Source organism: Syzygium oleosum, unplaced genomic scaffold (assembly GCF_021117445.2).
Source record: "Syzygium oleosum isolate NSW1041296 unplaced genomic scaffold, Sole_v2.1 Sole_v2.20, whole genome shotgun sequence".
Classification (NCBI taxonomy): domain Eukaryota; kingdom Viridiplantae; phylum Streptophyta; class Magnoliopsida; order Myrtales; family Myrtaceae; genus Syzygium; species Syzygium oleosum.
In genome coordinates, this window is record NW_026607504.1 from 5,901,631 (window position 1) to 5,918,059 (window position 16,429).

A 16,429-nucleotide genomic window follows, 5' to 3' on the forward strand; every position below is an offset into this window, starting at 1 on the left:
TTGATACGTAAGATTTATATAAATCGTTCGCGATGTTTTTTTAGATTTCAGGATACTTCTTTTATTTTACAGGGGGGAGGGTTAAAAAAAATGAAAAGGAAATATGTTAGACAAGCGAAAACCTTCAAAATCTCTTTTCCATCCAAAGCCCACCGGCTCTCAGATGCCCCCGAATATTCCCAACTTCTCGTTTCCCCCCAAAGTTGTGAATCCATTTCCCGTGTGTAATGTGCTTCATCGCTCCATTTCCCATCCCCGGATAAACATATGCCCAATTGCACATGCTTAAAATACAAACCAATGAACCATTCTTCATACGAGAAATGGATGATCCCCACGCTCGCTATAAAAAGCGCGTGTCGCACATTTCTTGTTGGATGTTTGTTTGTAAAACAAACAAAATAATGCTCTTTTCTTTGTCCCACGTAGGAAAGTTTTGAGAAAGCGGGCCACTTTATAACTGTGAATATCTTCTTGCTCCTTAGAGTGAAGACAATGGGGTGTGTGCTAGCCCACACAATACCCGCGTGCGGGTGCGCGAATAATTGCGCGGTTTAATTAGCACTAATCCCGTTATTTTTTATTTTGTTTCGTAAGATTATCTCATTAATCTTTATTAGTTGAAAGGATGTTTTTGTTTATTAAATAATTTTCGAAATTATGAAAATTCGGAATTTTATTTATATATATTTTTTATTTTATTTTATTCCGAATTTTACATGTGTCTTTTCAAGATAACTTTTGGAGATTATACTTGTTCAGTTTTCAATCTTTCCCAAAGGGTTGCATTTGTTCAGTTTGCAACTTCTTCCGAAGGAATATTTTTGTTAGCTTTGCAACCTTTCGTGAAGAGTTGCCTATGAAGATCCATTTCTATATATGTCAGTTTTCGGCAAGAAGGAAAATCAATTTTTCAAGTCTTCTTTCGAAAACTACGGCCATCATTTTCAATTGTTTCCTAGAGAGACCTGGAGAAATACTAGAATTGCTATCTAGTATTCTCATTTTGAGACTTTGTTGTATCCCGGAGGATTTTTGTCGATGACCATTAGCAACATTGTGGGGCAAATAAATCCCTAAGGAAAGTGATATCACGCCTCAGAGTCCGACTTGATTGCCCTTTTGATTCGAAGCCATTCAAATTTACAACATTTCTTACCCGAATTCCGCTCGCCTCCCCGTCCGTTCCAAAGTTCCCCCCGTGATGGGCACGCCGGTCCATCCGGAGCCAGCGGCTTACCGACGGTGCCCAGTTTAACGCCCTAGACGGCGTCGTCGAGAGACGGAAGCATCGAGGAAGCTGGCTCCTGCTGAGTGCCACTTCTTTCTCCTGTCGCAGGGACTACTCACAATGACGACGATGATTACGTGTGTTTCCCTCGTCCTCTTTACCTTGTACAAAGGAGAAGAGGATGCGGTCGTTACCGAGATACCCACTTGAAATCGACGCTCTCTCTCTCGCGCGCTCTTCTAGCTCTCTCTCCCACACATGCATCTCTCCTTCTTCGTGAGCCTCACCGTTCGCTCCCGCGGTCCTCTCCTCTCTCGTTTCCGAATCTTGGCTCATTTCGACTCGCAATGGGAAAGGCCGAGATCGGGATTGACGGTACGCGACACGGTCTCCCGCTGTGTCCATCTGTCGATATTTTCTATTTTCTGTGCTTTTGCTCTGATCGTCGGCGATGTTGATCGGGTTCTTTTTGGGTGCTAAGGATTCGGCGGGTCCGGTCGCTTGGTCGCCGGAGCCGGGCTCCGAAGAGGCAACGTCGAGCGCGCCGCCGTCAAAGCCCCCTTCATCACCCCCGACTCCATGGTACCTTTTGCTTCGCTTGTCCGTGCGTGGGTTGCGTGCGTATGTGTGTGTTTGCGTGCTGCGTCGTGATGATCGCTGCGAACTTGTTGAATCGACCAGCTCGTAGTCAAAGTAGTTTTGGGATCGGTCGGTTTCGAACGATTTCTGGTACTGCTTGTGGTAGAAGTCTTATCCGAGGCTGGAGTGGGCCTGTAAAAGGAGGTGTTCCTTTCGTCCTGTTTAGTGAGATTACATCTGGTTGTTTAGCACTCAAAAGTAATTTTTTCGAGATTATGTCTCCATTAAACGATGGATTGAATTTGTTGAATCGGGGCTTCTGCTAGAATTGGTGCTATCATATTAAGTTTGGTCGGAATAAGATTTATGACTATATTGTCAAATTGTCGAAAGACTTATGACTAAAATTGGCAAATCGTTATGAGATTTAAGATTGAATTGACAAAATTGAAGAGTTTAGGATGGAGCTGGCCGCCGTACAATGGGTTTAAGACTGCTAACATCATGTGGTGTAAATCATGACATGTCGGCATAACCATCCCACTGTTTGAAAATCCAATTAAAATGCTTAAACCCATATGTGAAGAGAGATTACATGTATATGAAAATGCATATAACCCCATAGTCAAGAGGCGTGAAAACTGGATTAAGAAAGCTAAAAGGGTAGAACCTTTGATACCATATAAGAAAAGTCCAACCCAAAAGCTTAAGCTAATGGGTTAATTAAGGAAGATCATATGTATATAAAAAGTGTATAAACTCCATTGTCAAGGGAAGTAGGATATTTCGATATGCACGATGTCGAATTTAGGATAGGGTTAAATGCTACGATTGGCGGGCTCGTTTGCAAATAGCTGATTGTTACTTTGGGAGCAAAATGCTGCTACATTCTTGTTTAGTCATTCTAGTTTTAGGTTAAAAAAAAAAAAATTCTAGTTTTAGGTAAATGCAAATCAGACAGAGCGATTTTTTTTTATCCTAAGCTAGATCTAAAGCTAAGCAAATGCTTCATGATCAATCACACAGATTGAGGAGAAACTAGCGAAGCAGAAGGAAATCGACGACTGGCTTCCCATCACCTCTGCGAGGACCGCGAAATGGTGGTACTCGGCCTTCCACAATGTCACGGCCATGGTCGGAGCCGGCGTCCTCAGCCTCCCCTACGCCATGTCTGAACTCGGATGGTATGCCAAATTTCGAATCTATCACGATGTGGTAGAAGTTGGTCTTGAATCAATCTAGTCCTTAGTTATATTTCTCCTCTAGCCAGTTGAGCTGTCCTGAGTCTACCATCTCTTTCTTTCCCTGTGCCTAGTTTTAGTGCAACTAGCGTTTTGTGCAAATTTGATGAATAAATTTGCCTACCGGTTACCGAATCAATCCCAAGTTGCAGTGGAGTAGCCATCGGTTTGCAGGTTGAACTTATGAGTCGTCCTGTCTTATGTAACTCGGCTGCTTTGTGTGTTTCTTTGATTTTTTCTAGGGGTCCTGGTGTAGCTGTGCTAGTCCTGTCATGGGTCATCACCCTGTATACGCTGTGGCAAATGGTCGAGATGCACGAGATGGTCCCCGGGAGGAGGTTCGATTGGTACCATGAGCTCGGGCAGTACGCGTTCGGCGAGAAGCTCGGACTCTATATCGTGGTCCCTCAGCAGCTGATTGTCGAGGTCGGTGTCAACATCGTGTACATGGTCACCGGAGGGAAGTCGCTGCAGAAGTTCCACGACACCGTGTGCTCGGGCTCGGGCTGCAAGAAGATAAAGACCACCTACTTCATCATGATCTTTGCCTCTGTCCACTTTGTCCTCTCCCACCTCCCCAACTTCAACTCCATCTCCGGCGTCTCCCTCGCTGCAGCCGTTATGTCTCTGAGGTAATACTCTATTCTAGACTCTCTGAATTCGCTTCCTCATAATCGATACAATTCAAGTCAAACTCTACATATTATTCGGGATGACATTTCATATCTTCATTTTTCAGTTACTCAACCATAGCTTGGGGAGCCTCCGTAGACAAGGGCGTTCAGCCGCACGTGCAGTACAGTTCCAGGGCATCGACCACGCCAGGGAAGGCCTTCGACTTCTTCAGCGCCCTGGGCGATGTGGCTTTCGCGTATGCAGGGCACAATGTGGTCCTGGAGATTCAGGCGACTATCCCCTCCACTCCTGAGAAGCCGTCCAAGGGCCCGATGTGGAGAGGAGTCATTGTCGCCTACATTGTTGTGGCTCTCTGCTACTTCCCAGTCGCTCTAATCGGTTATTATGTATTTGGGAACATGGTCAAGGACAATATCCTCATCTCCCTGGAGAAACCGAAGTGGCTCATTGCAATGGCAAACATGTTTGTCGTCATCCATGTTATTGGAAGTTACCAGGTAATGTACAAGCTCCTTCTTTTGTGTCTTTCAATGTTCTTTGTGGCGACGGTGAATTGATCTTTTCGTGGTCTTGATACAGATTTACGCGATGCCGGTGTTTGACATGGTAGAGACTGTATTAGTGAAAAAATTGCACTTCAAGCCAACTGGAGCGCTTCGTTTTGTGGCTCGCACTGTCTATGTTGGTAAGTATGATGCCCGTTCTCTTGTTGCTTGCTCGTATATTCTGGTCTAGTTCGCAATGTTTGAAGTCCGGTCCCTGCTTTTCCTGTCTTTCCTTTTTGTCAATGTTATTGATGTCCGATTGTCATGGCAGCATTCACAATGTTCGTAGCCATCACTTTCCCATTCTTCGGCGGCCTTCTTTCGTTTTTCGGAGGATTCGCTTTTGCCCCGACGACATACTTTGTAAGCAAGCTCCTGCTAATATAATGATTTGGATTGGCCATTGTAAAAGTTGGCTTATTGAAATGCTTGGAGGAACTTTCTGGTTCAGACAAAATCCTAATGTCTTGTCCCTTCTCCCGTTTTTTTCAGCTTCCTTGCATAATGTGGCTCGCGATCTACAAGCCGAGGAAGTTTAGCTTATCCTGGTGGTCAAACTGGGTATGTTAAACTCGTACTCCTTCTATGGTAACTCATCTTCGATCAAGCCTCGTGTTCGTTATTCAGTTCATCTGATATCTTCTCTTGCTGTGTAATTCTTCTTGAGAATCGATAAAAAAGACTATGGCTTTAATTATTCTTCATTCAGTTCGATGAGTCCATACGGTGACCAAAAATCAGCACTTCTGCCGCAAAGTTACACAACCAATACACTTTGTAAGACTGATGCTTTCCCGAAGAGCCGAGGGCCATATGAAGGGTCACGCGGTTGATCTTGCTTAACATGGCTGGAGTTTCCGAATGGTGAAGAATGCAGTGGTTGCATACTTAATAATGTGTCATCAGGTGAACTGAAAACGGACACCAGCATCGATACAAAGGAAAAACTCAACACGTACATAAGCGGAATCAGTCGAGAGTAAATGCGATAATTAATCCAAAATAGAACAGAACTCGTAAAGAAAGAAAATCAAAGACTGCGTGCGCGACTAAGTGTAGCGATTCAGTTTCCCAAATGGACACAGAAACTATGTAGTACTAAAGTACTCACGTGTGACCAACTGTCATGTGAGGGTAAGGGCGTCAAGCATGTCCTCAGACAATAGAGCCTCCAAGGCTCCAACTGGTGAATTTCTTTCCTAATGCTTCCCTCAGCGAAACCGACAGGGGTCAGATGATCGGGGGATTTTCACAGTCGACGAGTCCTTATCATTCTACTGCCCTGTTTGGTCTTTAAAAGGCTTGATTCCCATTTGGGAAATTGAAATGGTCAAATTGGGAGATCTCCAATGCAGCTTGCAAAGCAAAAGCAAACTTGCCAAAAGCACAAGGCCATCAGCGTTTTTGCTTGCCTTATTCTACGTTATGGAGTCAAATGAGTCAGGGGCACAAGAATCAAGCATCCTTAAAAAATCGACCCCAATTACTGCATATCACCATGGATGGCATCAAATCTGCATCAATCTTCTAAAACTAGGATGACAGTGAAGAGGGTTCCTCTCATTTGCATCAGAATCGTAGCCACCAGCTGTATCAAACAGATGTGTCGTCCTCAAATGGAAATCCGTCCAAACCAAGTCAATGGGTTGGAGTTTTATTTCCATACTCGTAGAATTCATCGACTGGGCTTCCTAGGATAGACCAACCCATTGGGCATACATAACCCTCCTTCATCTGTTTATCTCAGTGCTTTATTTTCCTCATCCTCCTCCGGTGAAGTTCTGCCAGCGATTCGTGTCGTTCTGATGGGGAGTCAGGGCAGCGACGGCGATGTAAGTCGGCTGCTGATTTATATAGTCCTAGTGATGAGTGCTCCGGTCGAGACCGTCATATCTGTAGAAGGAACCGTCGCTTGCTTTCGTGATTAACGCCGAATATTTCACGTGGTTTGATTCGAAACAGGACGACAAACCGAAGCAGAAGGAAATCGACAATTGGCTTCCAATCACGTCTTCCAGGAATGCGAAATGGTGGTACTCGACCTTTCACAATGTCACGGCCATGGTTGGAGCTGGTGTCCTGAGTCTCCCTTATGCTATGTCAGCGCTTGGATGGTAACGGACTCTAAAATCGAACCTAATATTTTGAAATATAGGGCCGGACCAAGTCATACAAGAAGATTAGATTGAAAAAGGTGTCCTCGGGCTTTTTCTTGAGTTTCGCCCGAGACATTGAAGTGTTCGCCGGATTAGTGGTGCCAGCGCGAAAGTTACATTTATAAGGATAAGGGGGACGAAAAGGGAATATGCCTTTTGGATTGGGTGCGAGTGGGGGGGTGCAAAGGCTCGTGTGTTTTGTCGAAGTGAGATCGACAAAGGCTTCGGTCACCATCGCCGGAGATGGTGACGGCGGGGAAAGGGGAGTTCGTTTTGTAAGGAGGAGGCTTCAAGGGAGAGGCATTATGTGCTTAGGAGATACCTAGGTTTAGACTAAATTTGTCTAATGAGGAATTACGCTAGAAGATACAAACAGGGAGCGCAGTGCTCGTGTTCGAGGGCCGGATGAGATGTGCATGCGTGCGATGCATCGAACGACACGAGTTAATAGGTCGAGATGTGAAACGAGGCCGGGAGGCGGCGGCGGCGACGGCCCTCGCCTTTCATACCATGCCAGCATGTCGTGTCGTTCTCGCACAGAGGGGAGGAGGTCGAAGTAGCGGATCGGGCGGGGCTCCTAGGTTGCTGCTGTCCTAAGGCCCGGCCCGAGTAGGCCCAGAAGTTGTTGGACCATCTGAAGGGCTCATGTTAGAGCCCATTGGGCCCATTATTCGAAGGCCCAGAAACTCACGGATGATCCGAAGGGCCCACGTTAGAGCCCATTATTCGAAGGCCTCCCGGCCCGAGTAGGCCCAGAAACTTTCTCGATGCGGAAATGAGAGTGTGGTTTCTCTCTCTCTCTGGAGGTCGTGGCATTGCTGGTTCTGAATTCTCAGTTCCTCCTCCTCTTCTTCTTCTCCTTCGTCTCCGATCTCTCGCCTTAGCTTCCCGTTCAGCCGTCGTCGCGTCGGAATCCCGTAAGTTCCTCTCTTCCAAATTCCAGTTCCTCCGGCAACTGCGCTGGGGTTTTTTCATCGGCGATTCGCGTGTAACTCGGAATTGCCATCCTCCATCTCTATCCGCGCGTGCCGTGATGACCGTGGAATTCATCCGCCTGTTGGCGAATGCGTATGGTTTGGATTGAGGTTCATTTGTTAGCTCTCGCGCAGAGAGAAGATTTAAGATTGACAATAACTTTGGAGGGAAGCCATTGACTGTCTTCGGTACTAGGTGAGTTCACGCCCTTAGTTTTGTTCTTAGCTTTTGGTTGTGATGTTTATTCCTCATCAGATTCTTGAACAACTGGGTAATCTAATGGCTGATAATTTTTTTATCAGAAACCCTGAGGAGATCCCATGGGGTGGGACTGCGGCTGAATTCATTGTGGAATCCACGGGAGATAAGGATAAAACTGCTGGCCTTTTGAAGGTTTGTTATCTGCTCCTCTTTTGATATAAAGCATCTGGCCTATGGCTGAAGTTAAGGTACATCATAGTTAAGTTTACCTGTATGATCCATGAGGTGCTTGTCAGATGATCTTCTTGAGATTGTAACTGCGTTTTTTGCTTAATTTCGCTTTAAATGCGTTGTGTCTAGTCGCGTGTTAATTTTTTGAGAAAGAATATTGGCCATCACTTTTTGTATCTTCCCTGTATCTGTTCTAGTAGAACATGCAAAATTGCTTGGAAGGCGATTTCGGCATCTTTAGCTCTTCTCCAAGCCATTCTCGTTTTTAACCTGAGTAATCTTTGGGTGAATACATCTGGTTGTTTAGCACTCGAAAATCATATTCAAGATTATATCTCCATTAACGATGGATTGAATTTGTTGAATCGGGGCTTCTGCTAGATTTGGTGCTACCATATTAAGTTTGGTCGGAAACTATGTTAGTAGACTCTACTAGAACGTGATAAGATCTTGTGCCGTGTGCCGTGTGTCTGTGATGTGCTTATGGCTTATAACTATGATTTGGAAATCAGCATCTGCTAACTGGTGGTCTTGTTGTGAAACTGTCCAGACCGATATGTTCAACTACGACAATGTCCGTGGTCAATGGAAGCGGCCCGAGCTCATAGTCCAGGACTTTAAGAGGCTTCTCTTTGGCGAGAAGCCATTCACTGTCTTCGGTACTAGGTAAGTTCACACCCTTAGTTTTGTTCTTAGCTTTTGGTTGTGATGTTTATTCCTCATCAGATTCTTGAACAACTGGGTAATCTAATGGTTGATATTGTTTTATCAGAAACCCTGAGGAGATCCCTTGGGGAGAGACTGGGGCTGAAGTTATTGTTGAATCCACTGGAGATAAGGATAAAGCTGCTGCCCTTTTGAAGCTCTCGTGTTATTGACTTAATCTGCCACGTGGCCATTGTTCTGTGAGAATTTTTTACTGTCTTGGATCTCGTTAGAGGGGTATCTTTTTTCCGGCCCTTTTCTACTTGTTGGAATGTATTTTAAGGATTAGAGCAATACTTTGGGATTTTGACTCATTATGGCAGTGTCGCCATGCCATGGTCGGTGACCATTTTATGAGAAACTCGTGTTCCCGTCCTTATTCTCCAAGCAATTGGAATGGAGTTAGTCTACCAATTTGGTCATTTTTTTCGCTACATGTCGATTATTATACTTACCATGGCAACAGCCCTCTCAAGGGCTCAAGACCTCACACTAGGGTTCGGTTGTTTCAAATAGAGTCATTTTTCTGGGATAATGGTCCTAATTTGTGGTGTAAGGCTACAATTTAAGGATGTGCTGAAAATCATGGAGGTATTTGGTACAGAAAGTTCTGACTTGTGTGAAAATTTCCAAGTTAATTTCACACGGCTATCTCATGATCTTGATAACTTAGGGAATCAAAAGAATATTGTGTCAATTCATATGAATTCGATATCATATCATTGTTTTTTTCGTGTGTAAATAACCTTAGTTATAAAAAATTGAATTTTGTATGCGATCGTAATTTTTTTATATAATTTCTGAATCATATGGGTCATAAGACCCATGTTTGTGGTGGGTGTCAATGAGATGGAATACACACCTGACCTGGACATTGTCTCCAATGCTAGCTGCACTACCAACTGCCTTGCTCCTTTAGCCAAGGTATTCTGGTGTCAAACTTGGTCAAGGGGATTGTAGGAAACATTTGAGTTGGTTTTCTTTTGACACTCTGTCGTCTTTGACTTTTACCTGTTGGGTCATCAATGACAGATTTGGTATTGTTGAGGGTCATATGATCACTGTCCATTCCATCACTGGTGAGTACTATTAGATTGCATTCATAAGTTGCTGAGCCATCAATAATGTCTTGTTTTGGTTGAACTGTGTGGAACATTAATTGATATACCTGTCATGTGATGCATCCACACATAAGACTGTTGATGGACCATCGATGAAGGACTGAAGAGGTGGCAGAGCTGCTGCTTCTAACATTATCCCAATTAGCACAGGACCTGCCAGGGTACTAATAAATTGATACTTTTTTTTTTGCTAAAAGTGAATAATGAATACTTGTGCCCATCTCTTGATTGCTCTGCTTAAGTCTGCAGTCCTGTTTTGTGGTCGTCAATGTATATATTTGTAAGGTTACTTGTTTACATCCATGTACTAATTTTTGGTTTTCAGGCTGTTGGGAAAGTGCTCCTGGCACTAAATGGGAAGTTGACTGAAATGGCTTTCCGTGTGCCTACTGGTCATGTCTCAGTGGTCAGCCTTAATGTGAGACTCGAGAAGGCTGCTGCTTACGATGAGATCAAGGTTGCAATCTAGTGAGATCCACAATGCGATATGATTTCTTTTCCCCATTTCTCTTTCTCTGTCTCCCTAAAGACTAGCCTAACAATCTAATTTTCATTTTATTATCTGTTTCTGTCTCTCTCTAGGGAGGAATCTGAGGGCAACATGAAGGGAATTCTTGGTTACGCGATTATGATGTTGTATCGACCGGCTTTGTAGGTGACAACAGGTGAGTAAACTTTCAATATGCTAATCATGATGTGCTGTTGATTTATCCTCTTTAATACACTCATTGTTTAATTTTCCGACGATTTCTCCCATGTAGTGGAGTCTGATTGATGCCTAAATTTTCTCTGTTGTTGTACATTGCTTGGTTTTCTAACTGCATGCATTTTGTCCAGGTCAAGTATCTTTGATGCGATGGCTGGATTTGCTCTGAGCCCAAACTTCGTGAAGCTTGTATCTTGGTATGACAAAGAATGGGGCTACAGGTAAAAACCCTTCCTGTACTTTTGTACTCTAGTTACTTGAAAACGAATTGTGCCTGCTTTCTCTTCTTAAAGTTGAGTCATGTGTTGGTTGAACATGAAGCGTGCACCCTCTCTCTACCCTCGTTTTATGCAGAAAGGGAAGTGTTCATTTGGAAATACTCTTTAACGAGTGCTGAAATCATCCATGCTACCTTTTATTGGAAAAGGGAGGTTATTTTCATGGCTTGTGGTAACTGCAATTTAACTAGCAACCTTTCCATGGTTTTTTGCTAATTTGCAATTGAACTTTAGTCTATTGGATTGTTGAGCTCCCTAGTTAATATGAGGAATTGAGGATGTGTATACTTTCCTTTTCTTTTTCTTTTCTTTGCCTTACCAGCTCAGGCTCTCTCTCTCTCTCTCTCTCTCTCTCTCTCTCTCTCTCTGCACAGGTGATGCTTACATGCTGCTATTTCTTCTTCTTTTTTCTTGCAGTTCTTGTGTTATTGACTCGATATCTGCCACATGGCCTCCGTTCCGTGAGCATTTCTGGAGTGTAATGCATTTCTGTGAGCATTTCTTGCAGCTCTCGGACGGATCTCAGAGGGCTTTCTTTCCGGCCATGTTTTACCAGTCGATGGAATGTAATGCATTTTAACGATTAGATCCATACTTTTGATTTCAAATCAGTGTCACCATGGTGGTTGACTGTTTTATGAGAAACTTATGTTCCCGTCCTTATTGTCCGAGCTAATTTGAATCGGGTTAGTCTACTGATTTGATCATTTTTTTGGCTACATGTCGATTATTTTACTCGCCGTGGCAACAAACCCTCTCAAGGGCTCGAGCCTCATACAAGGGTTCGGTTGTTTCAAATGGAGCCATTTTTTCTGGGATGATGGTCCTAGAAATCATAGCGGTATTTGGTACAGAAAGTTCTGACTTGTGTGAAAATTTCCAAGTTAATTTCACACTGCTATCTCGTGATTTTGATAACTTAGGGAATCGAAAGAATATCGTGTTGATTAATATGAATTCGATATCTTATCATTGTATTTTTCAAGTGTAAATAACAATCTTAGTTTAAAAATTGATATTCTGTATGCGATTGTAATTTTGTATGTAATTTCTAAATCATGTGGGAGGAAAATTTTGCTTTGAAAGTTATTATACCTAAAAGTTCTTTAGTTATGTGGAGGACGATAATTTTTAGTAAATGTAATTCTTATGTCTGAAAAAAGACGGAAAATGAGTGGAATGAAACTAGGAGACGAAATGAGGGGAGGTTTTCGAATTCTTATGGGAAGATGAAGCGAAAGTTTTGAATTTTAAGGGGATTTTTCCTCTCTGTACTTTTCTTTCCCCCTGGTACTCCCAAACAGAGCAACATACAAATCCGATCATCATTTGAGTTACAACATGTACAGTTGCGCGGCTTCATCATTTATTTCACCCAGCTTACCAGAAAAATCAGTTAAAATCTACATCAAAGAGCTAAAAATCTCAAACCAAAAACTTAAAATAAAGAATAGTTAATTGAAAGCATTGCCAATGTTGGCATTTCCCTAAGGTGGTCCAAAAAAAAATATTCATCCAATGCCTATACTTTTTTTTAAGGGACTTTAGATAAGTCTTTTGGAAAAGCTGAATCAAATCAAATGCTTCATGAACATAGAAGTTGGAAGGCAGCGAGCTCGGCAGTAGAAGTCATCTCTCTCAACTGTTCCCATTACATACGGTGCAAATTGCGAATGCGTTTCTTTCTGTCAAATTTGAACCTTCAAGTTGTATCATTTCTTCTTTTATGGCTTCTGAGATTCTGAGCATGCACTCCTTTTCAGTGACTGGATTCATTTGCTCATGCAAGCATTAGTTTGTCAACCAAAAATAGATGCAACAAAGATGTCGTCATCAAAATGACAATCGGTACAGTTACTCCATTCATATTTTGCTTGGAGAATAAAGGACGGGAACATAAGTTTCTCATAGGACGGGTGTCACATTGCCATAATTAGTAGAAAGAACTCGAATTATTCCAAAAATCTCTCTCTCTAAACCTTAAAGATGCATGAGTTCCATCGAGAAATGAAAGAGGGCCGGAAAGAAGAAAATCCTCTAACGAGATCCGAGTCTGGTCCAAGAAATGCTCACTGAACGGAGGCCATGTGGCAGATCAAGTCGATAACACGGGAGCTGCAAGACAAAAAAAAAAAGGAAACAAATAGCAGCATGTAAGCGGCATAATATGCATAGAGATTAGATAGAGAGCGCATGTAAGGCAAGAAAAGAAGTATACATCCTCATACTATCTTGGGAGCTCAACAATTCAACAAACTGCAGTTTAATGCAGTCTAGAAAACAAAACTACGGAAAAATTGCTTAGTTAAATTGCAGTCGAATTTTTCGACCAAAAAAAAAAGTGCAGTGAATTTACAACAAGCCATGAAAATAACCTTCTTTTTCAAATTAAAGGTAGCATAGATGATTTCAGCAATTGTTAAGAGTACTTCCCAAAGTGCGCCATGTTCAACCAACGCATGACTCGACTTTAAGAAGGGAAAGTGCGCCCAATTTGTTTTCACACACTACAATACAAAAGGACAGGAAGGAGTTTTACCTGTAACCCCATTCATTGTCATACCAAGAGACAAGCTTCACAAAGTTAGAGCTCAGAGCAATTCCAGCCTTGGCATCGAAGATACTTGACCTGGACAAAAGGCATTACATTTAGAAACCAAGCTATGCACGACAACAACATAGAAAAATTAGGCATCCATCAGACTCCACCACAAGGGAGAAATCGTCAGGAATTCGAAAATGAGTGAATTAAAGAGGAAAAACAAAGAACGCGACATGAATGGCATAATGTAAGTCTCCTCACCTGTTGTCACCTACAAAGTCGGTCGATACAACATCATCATCAGTGTAACCAAGAATTCCCTTCAGGTTGCCCTCAGATTCCTCCCTAGACAGAGAAAGAAACAGAAAATAAGATGAAAATTAGATTGTAATGCAAGTCTTTATGGAGACAGAGAAAGAGAGATGGAAAAAAGGATCATGGAACATTGTTGATCTCACTTGATTGCCTCCTTGATCTCGTCATAAGAAGCAGCCTTCTCAAGTCTCACAGTAAGGTCAACCACTGAGACATCAACAGTAGGCACACGGAAAGCCATTCCAGTCAACTTCCCATTTAGTGCGGGAAGCACTTTCCCAACAGCCTGAAAAAAAGAACCGGTACATGGATGTAAACAAGTAACCTTACAAAAACATACATTGACTACCACAGAACAGGATTGTACACTTGAGCAGAGCAACCAAGAGATGGGCACAAGTATTCATTATTCACAGATTATTAGTACCTTGGCAGCACCTGTGCTGCTAGGGATAATGTTAAAAGAAGCAGCTCTGCCACCTCTCCAGTCCTTCATTGATGGTCCATCAACAGTCTTCTGTGTGGCTACATCACATGAGGTATATCAATTAACGTTCCACACAATTCTACCAAAACTGATGGCTCAGCAACTTATGAATGCAATCTGATAGTACTCACCAGTGATGGAATGGACAGTGGTCATGAGACCCTCAACAATACCAAATCTGTCATTGATGACCTAACAGGTAAAAGTCAAAGATGACAGAGTGTCAAAAGAAAACCAACTCAATTTACAAAGATAACAATCCCCTTGACCAAGTTAGACACCAAAGTACCTTGGCCAATGGAGCAAGGCAGTTAGTAGTGCAGCTAGCATTGGAGACAATGTCAAGGTCAGGTGTGTATTCCTTCTCATTGACACCCACAACAAACATGGGAGCATCCTTGCTAGGGGCAGAAATGACAACCTTCTTGGCACCACCCTATCAGTCATATCGTACAGCAACATGAGAATGCAAAGAGTTTATCATGACGAGAGGTAAAGAAGCTGTGTCCACTTCAAAAACAAACACTGTTTAAAATCTATTCTCGACGAGGTTTACGAATTAGAACTTAGAAAAGGATGAAAACATGTCATTTTCCCAATAAACTAGTGTGTTGACAAGTTCAGCCAAAGATTGCTCAGGTTAAAAAAAGAGAATGGCTTAGAGAAAACTAAAGATTCTAAAATCTCCTTCTAAGCTATTTTGCAAATTCAACTTGAACAAATACGGGAGACAGACAAAAAGTGCTGGCCAATGTTCTTTTCTTAAAAAGTTAACATGCCAGTAAAACCGACATATTGGAAATGAATTTAAGCAAAACAGCCGTTACAATTTGAAGAAGATCATCTGAGAAGCACCTTACCAATCATACCATTAAACTAAACTATGATGTACTTTTAACTTCATCAACAGGCCAGATGCTTTATATTAAAAGAGGAGCAGACAACAAACCTTCAAGTGAGTAGCAGCTTTGTCCTTATCGGTGAAAACTCCAGTGGATTCAACAATGAATTCAGCCCCGGTCTCACCCCACGGGATCTCCTCAGGGTTTCTGATGAAATGATATCAACCGTTAGATATCCCACTTGCTTAAGAATCCAACGAGGGATAAAGATCACAACTGAAAGCTAAGAAAACAAAACTAAGGGTGCGAGTTTACCTAACACCAAAGACGGTGACTGGCTTCTCGCCAAAGAGAAGGGTGTTAGAGTCCTGGACCTTGATATCGTGGTGCTTCCATTGACCATGAACACTGTCGTACTTGAACATATAGGTCTGCATAATTCCACACAACATCACCGGTAAGCAGATGCTGATTTCCAAAGCATGGTCATATGCTACAATCATGTTGCACACAAGCAGCACAGGAGACGGGATTCTTCTTCTAAAGTTCCACAACTAAAAGTTTCACCAGATGGCAGTTTACTCCACGGCCGGTGATCTTTCATCACAATCTACCTCGCTTATGTAATGGTGAGTTCCGAAATTCTCCACTAGCTTCCCTAATTCCGTCCTATGAGTAACTAGACAATAGAAATGCTCTGCACAAGGTCTCATCACAGTCCAGTAGAGTCAACCAAGACAGTTTCCGACCAAACTTAATAGGACAGCACAAAATCTAGCAGAAGCCTCGGCTTGACAGATTCAGCCTATCGCTAACCGGAGATCACACTAAACCGGACGAAAGGAACACGACTCCTTTGCAGGCCACTCCGGCCTCAGATCAGACATCTAACACAAGAGGCACCAGACTATTCAAGTAACAAATAAAAAAAGAAGCAAAAAATCAGAATGGTTGCAGCGCAGAATGTTCAACAAATCAGCATGAAGATGATATATCAGGCAGAGCATCCACGAGTTGATGATTCGGAGATCTTTTCTGATTTGTAGAACATTCTGCACTGCAACGCTTTTTTTCTATTTCTTACTTCGATACGGACATCGCTTGAAACCGACCGATCTCAAAACTACTCTCGAGAGCGAACCATCGGCCCAATGTAGCAGCATCGCGACGCAGCACAACACGCAGGAACACGCAGGCACACGCAGTCGCGAGAGAGAAGCGAGAGTACCATGTAGTCGGTGGTGATGAAGGGGTCGTTGACGGCGACGAGCTCGACGTCGTCCCTCTGGAGCGCCACCCTGGCCACCAATCGGCCGATCCTGCCGAAACCTTCGCAACCGGAGAAAACGACGGAGCGATCAGACAACGACAGCGGCGGGGGCGGAGGGGCGCGCGGGCGCGCGCGCGAGAGAGAGAGAGATCAAAGCCAGAAAACAGAGAGAGAAAAGACGAGACGATTGGCACGCACCGTTGATGCCGATCTTGACCTTCCCCATTGCGGAATCGGGAGCGCTGCCGGAGACGGACGGAAATGGCGGCGCAGATGATGATGAAGAAGAAGGAAGGAAGGAGCAGAAGGTGGCGGTTGCGAACGCGAGAGGGCGGAGGGGAGGGAGGGAGGAGGAAGGAGGGGGTGTT

At 43.3% G+C, this 16,429-nt stretch overlaps 3 protein-coding genes and 1 pseudogene across 3 annotated transcripts; 3 read left to right on the forward strand and 1 right to left on the reverse strand.

The window, feature by feature from the left end:
• The first annotated feature begins 1,795 nt into the window (after nt 1-1,795).
• On the forward strand, nt 1,796-4,817 carry LOC115661957 (lysine histidine transporter 1-like). Its single transcript, XM_030584141.2, has 7 exons — nt 1,796-1,813; nt 2,837-2,994; nt 3,294-3,683; nt 3,791-4,184; nt 4,267-4,372; nt 4,504-4,595; nt 4,725-4,817. Exons 1-7 carry the CDS (start codon nt 1,811-1,813, stop codon nt 4,800-4,802), a joined length of 1,221 nt encoding a protein of 406 aa, XP_030440001.1. The 5' UTR covers nt 1,796-1,810; the 3' UTR covers nt 4,803-4,817.
• A 2,316-nt stretch (nt 4,818-7,133) lies between these two features.
• Nucleotides 7,134-7,984, forward strand: LOC130134619 (uncharacterized). The gene is made up of 3 exons (XM_056320395.1): nt 7,134-7,305; nt 7,498-7,558; nt 7,666-7,984. Exons 1-3 carry the CDS (start codon nt 7,164-7,166, stop codon nt 7,778-7,780), a joined length of 318 nt encoding a protein of 105 aa, XP_056176370.1. The 5' UTR covers nt 7,134-7,163; the 3' UTR covers nt 7,781-7,984.
• A 366-nt stretch (nt 7,985-8,350) lies between these two features.
• On the forward strand, nt 8,351-11,345 carry LOC115670406 (glyceraldehyde-3-phosphate dehydrogenase GAPC2, cytosolic-like; annotated as a pseudogene).
• Nucleotides 11,346-12,422: 1,077 nt separating this feature from the next.
• LOC115670404 (glyceraldehyde-3-phosphate dehydrogenase, cytosolic-like) lies at nt 12,423-16,397 on the reverse strand. The gene is made up of 11 exons (XM_030591662.2): nt 16,260-16,397; nt 16,020-16,120; nt 15,107-15,222; nt 14,899-14,998; nt 14,239-14,385; nt 14,081-14,141; nt 13,890-13,987; nt 13,606-13,748; nt 13,409-13,492; nt 13,145-13,234; nt 12,423-12,720 (listed from the first exon to the last, which is right to left on the reverse strand). The coding sequence occupies exons 1-11, from the start codon at nt 16,285-16,287 to the stop codon at nt 12,675-12,677; spliced, it is 1,014 nt and encodes a 337-aa protein (XP_030447522.1). The 5' UTR covers nt 16,288-16,397; the 3' UTR covers nt 12,423-12,674.
• Between the last annotated feature and the right edge of the window lie 32 nt (nt 16,398-16,429).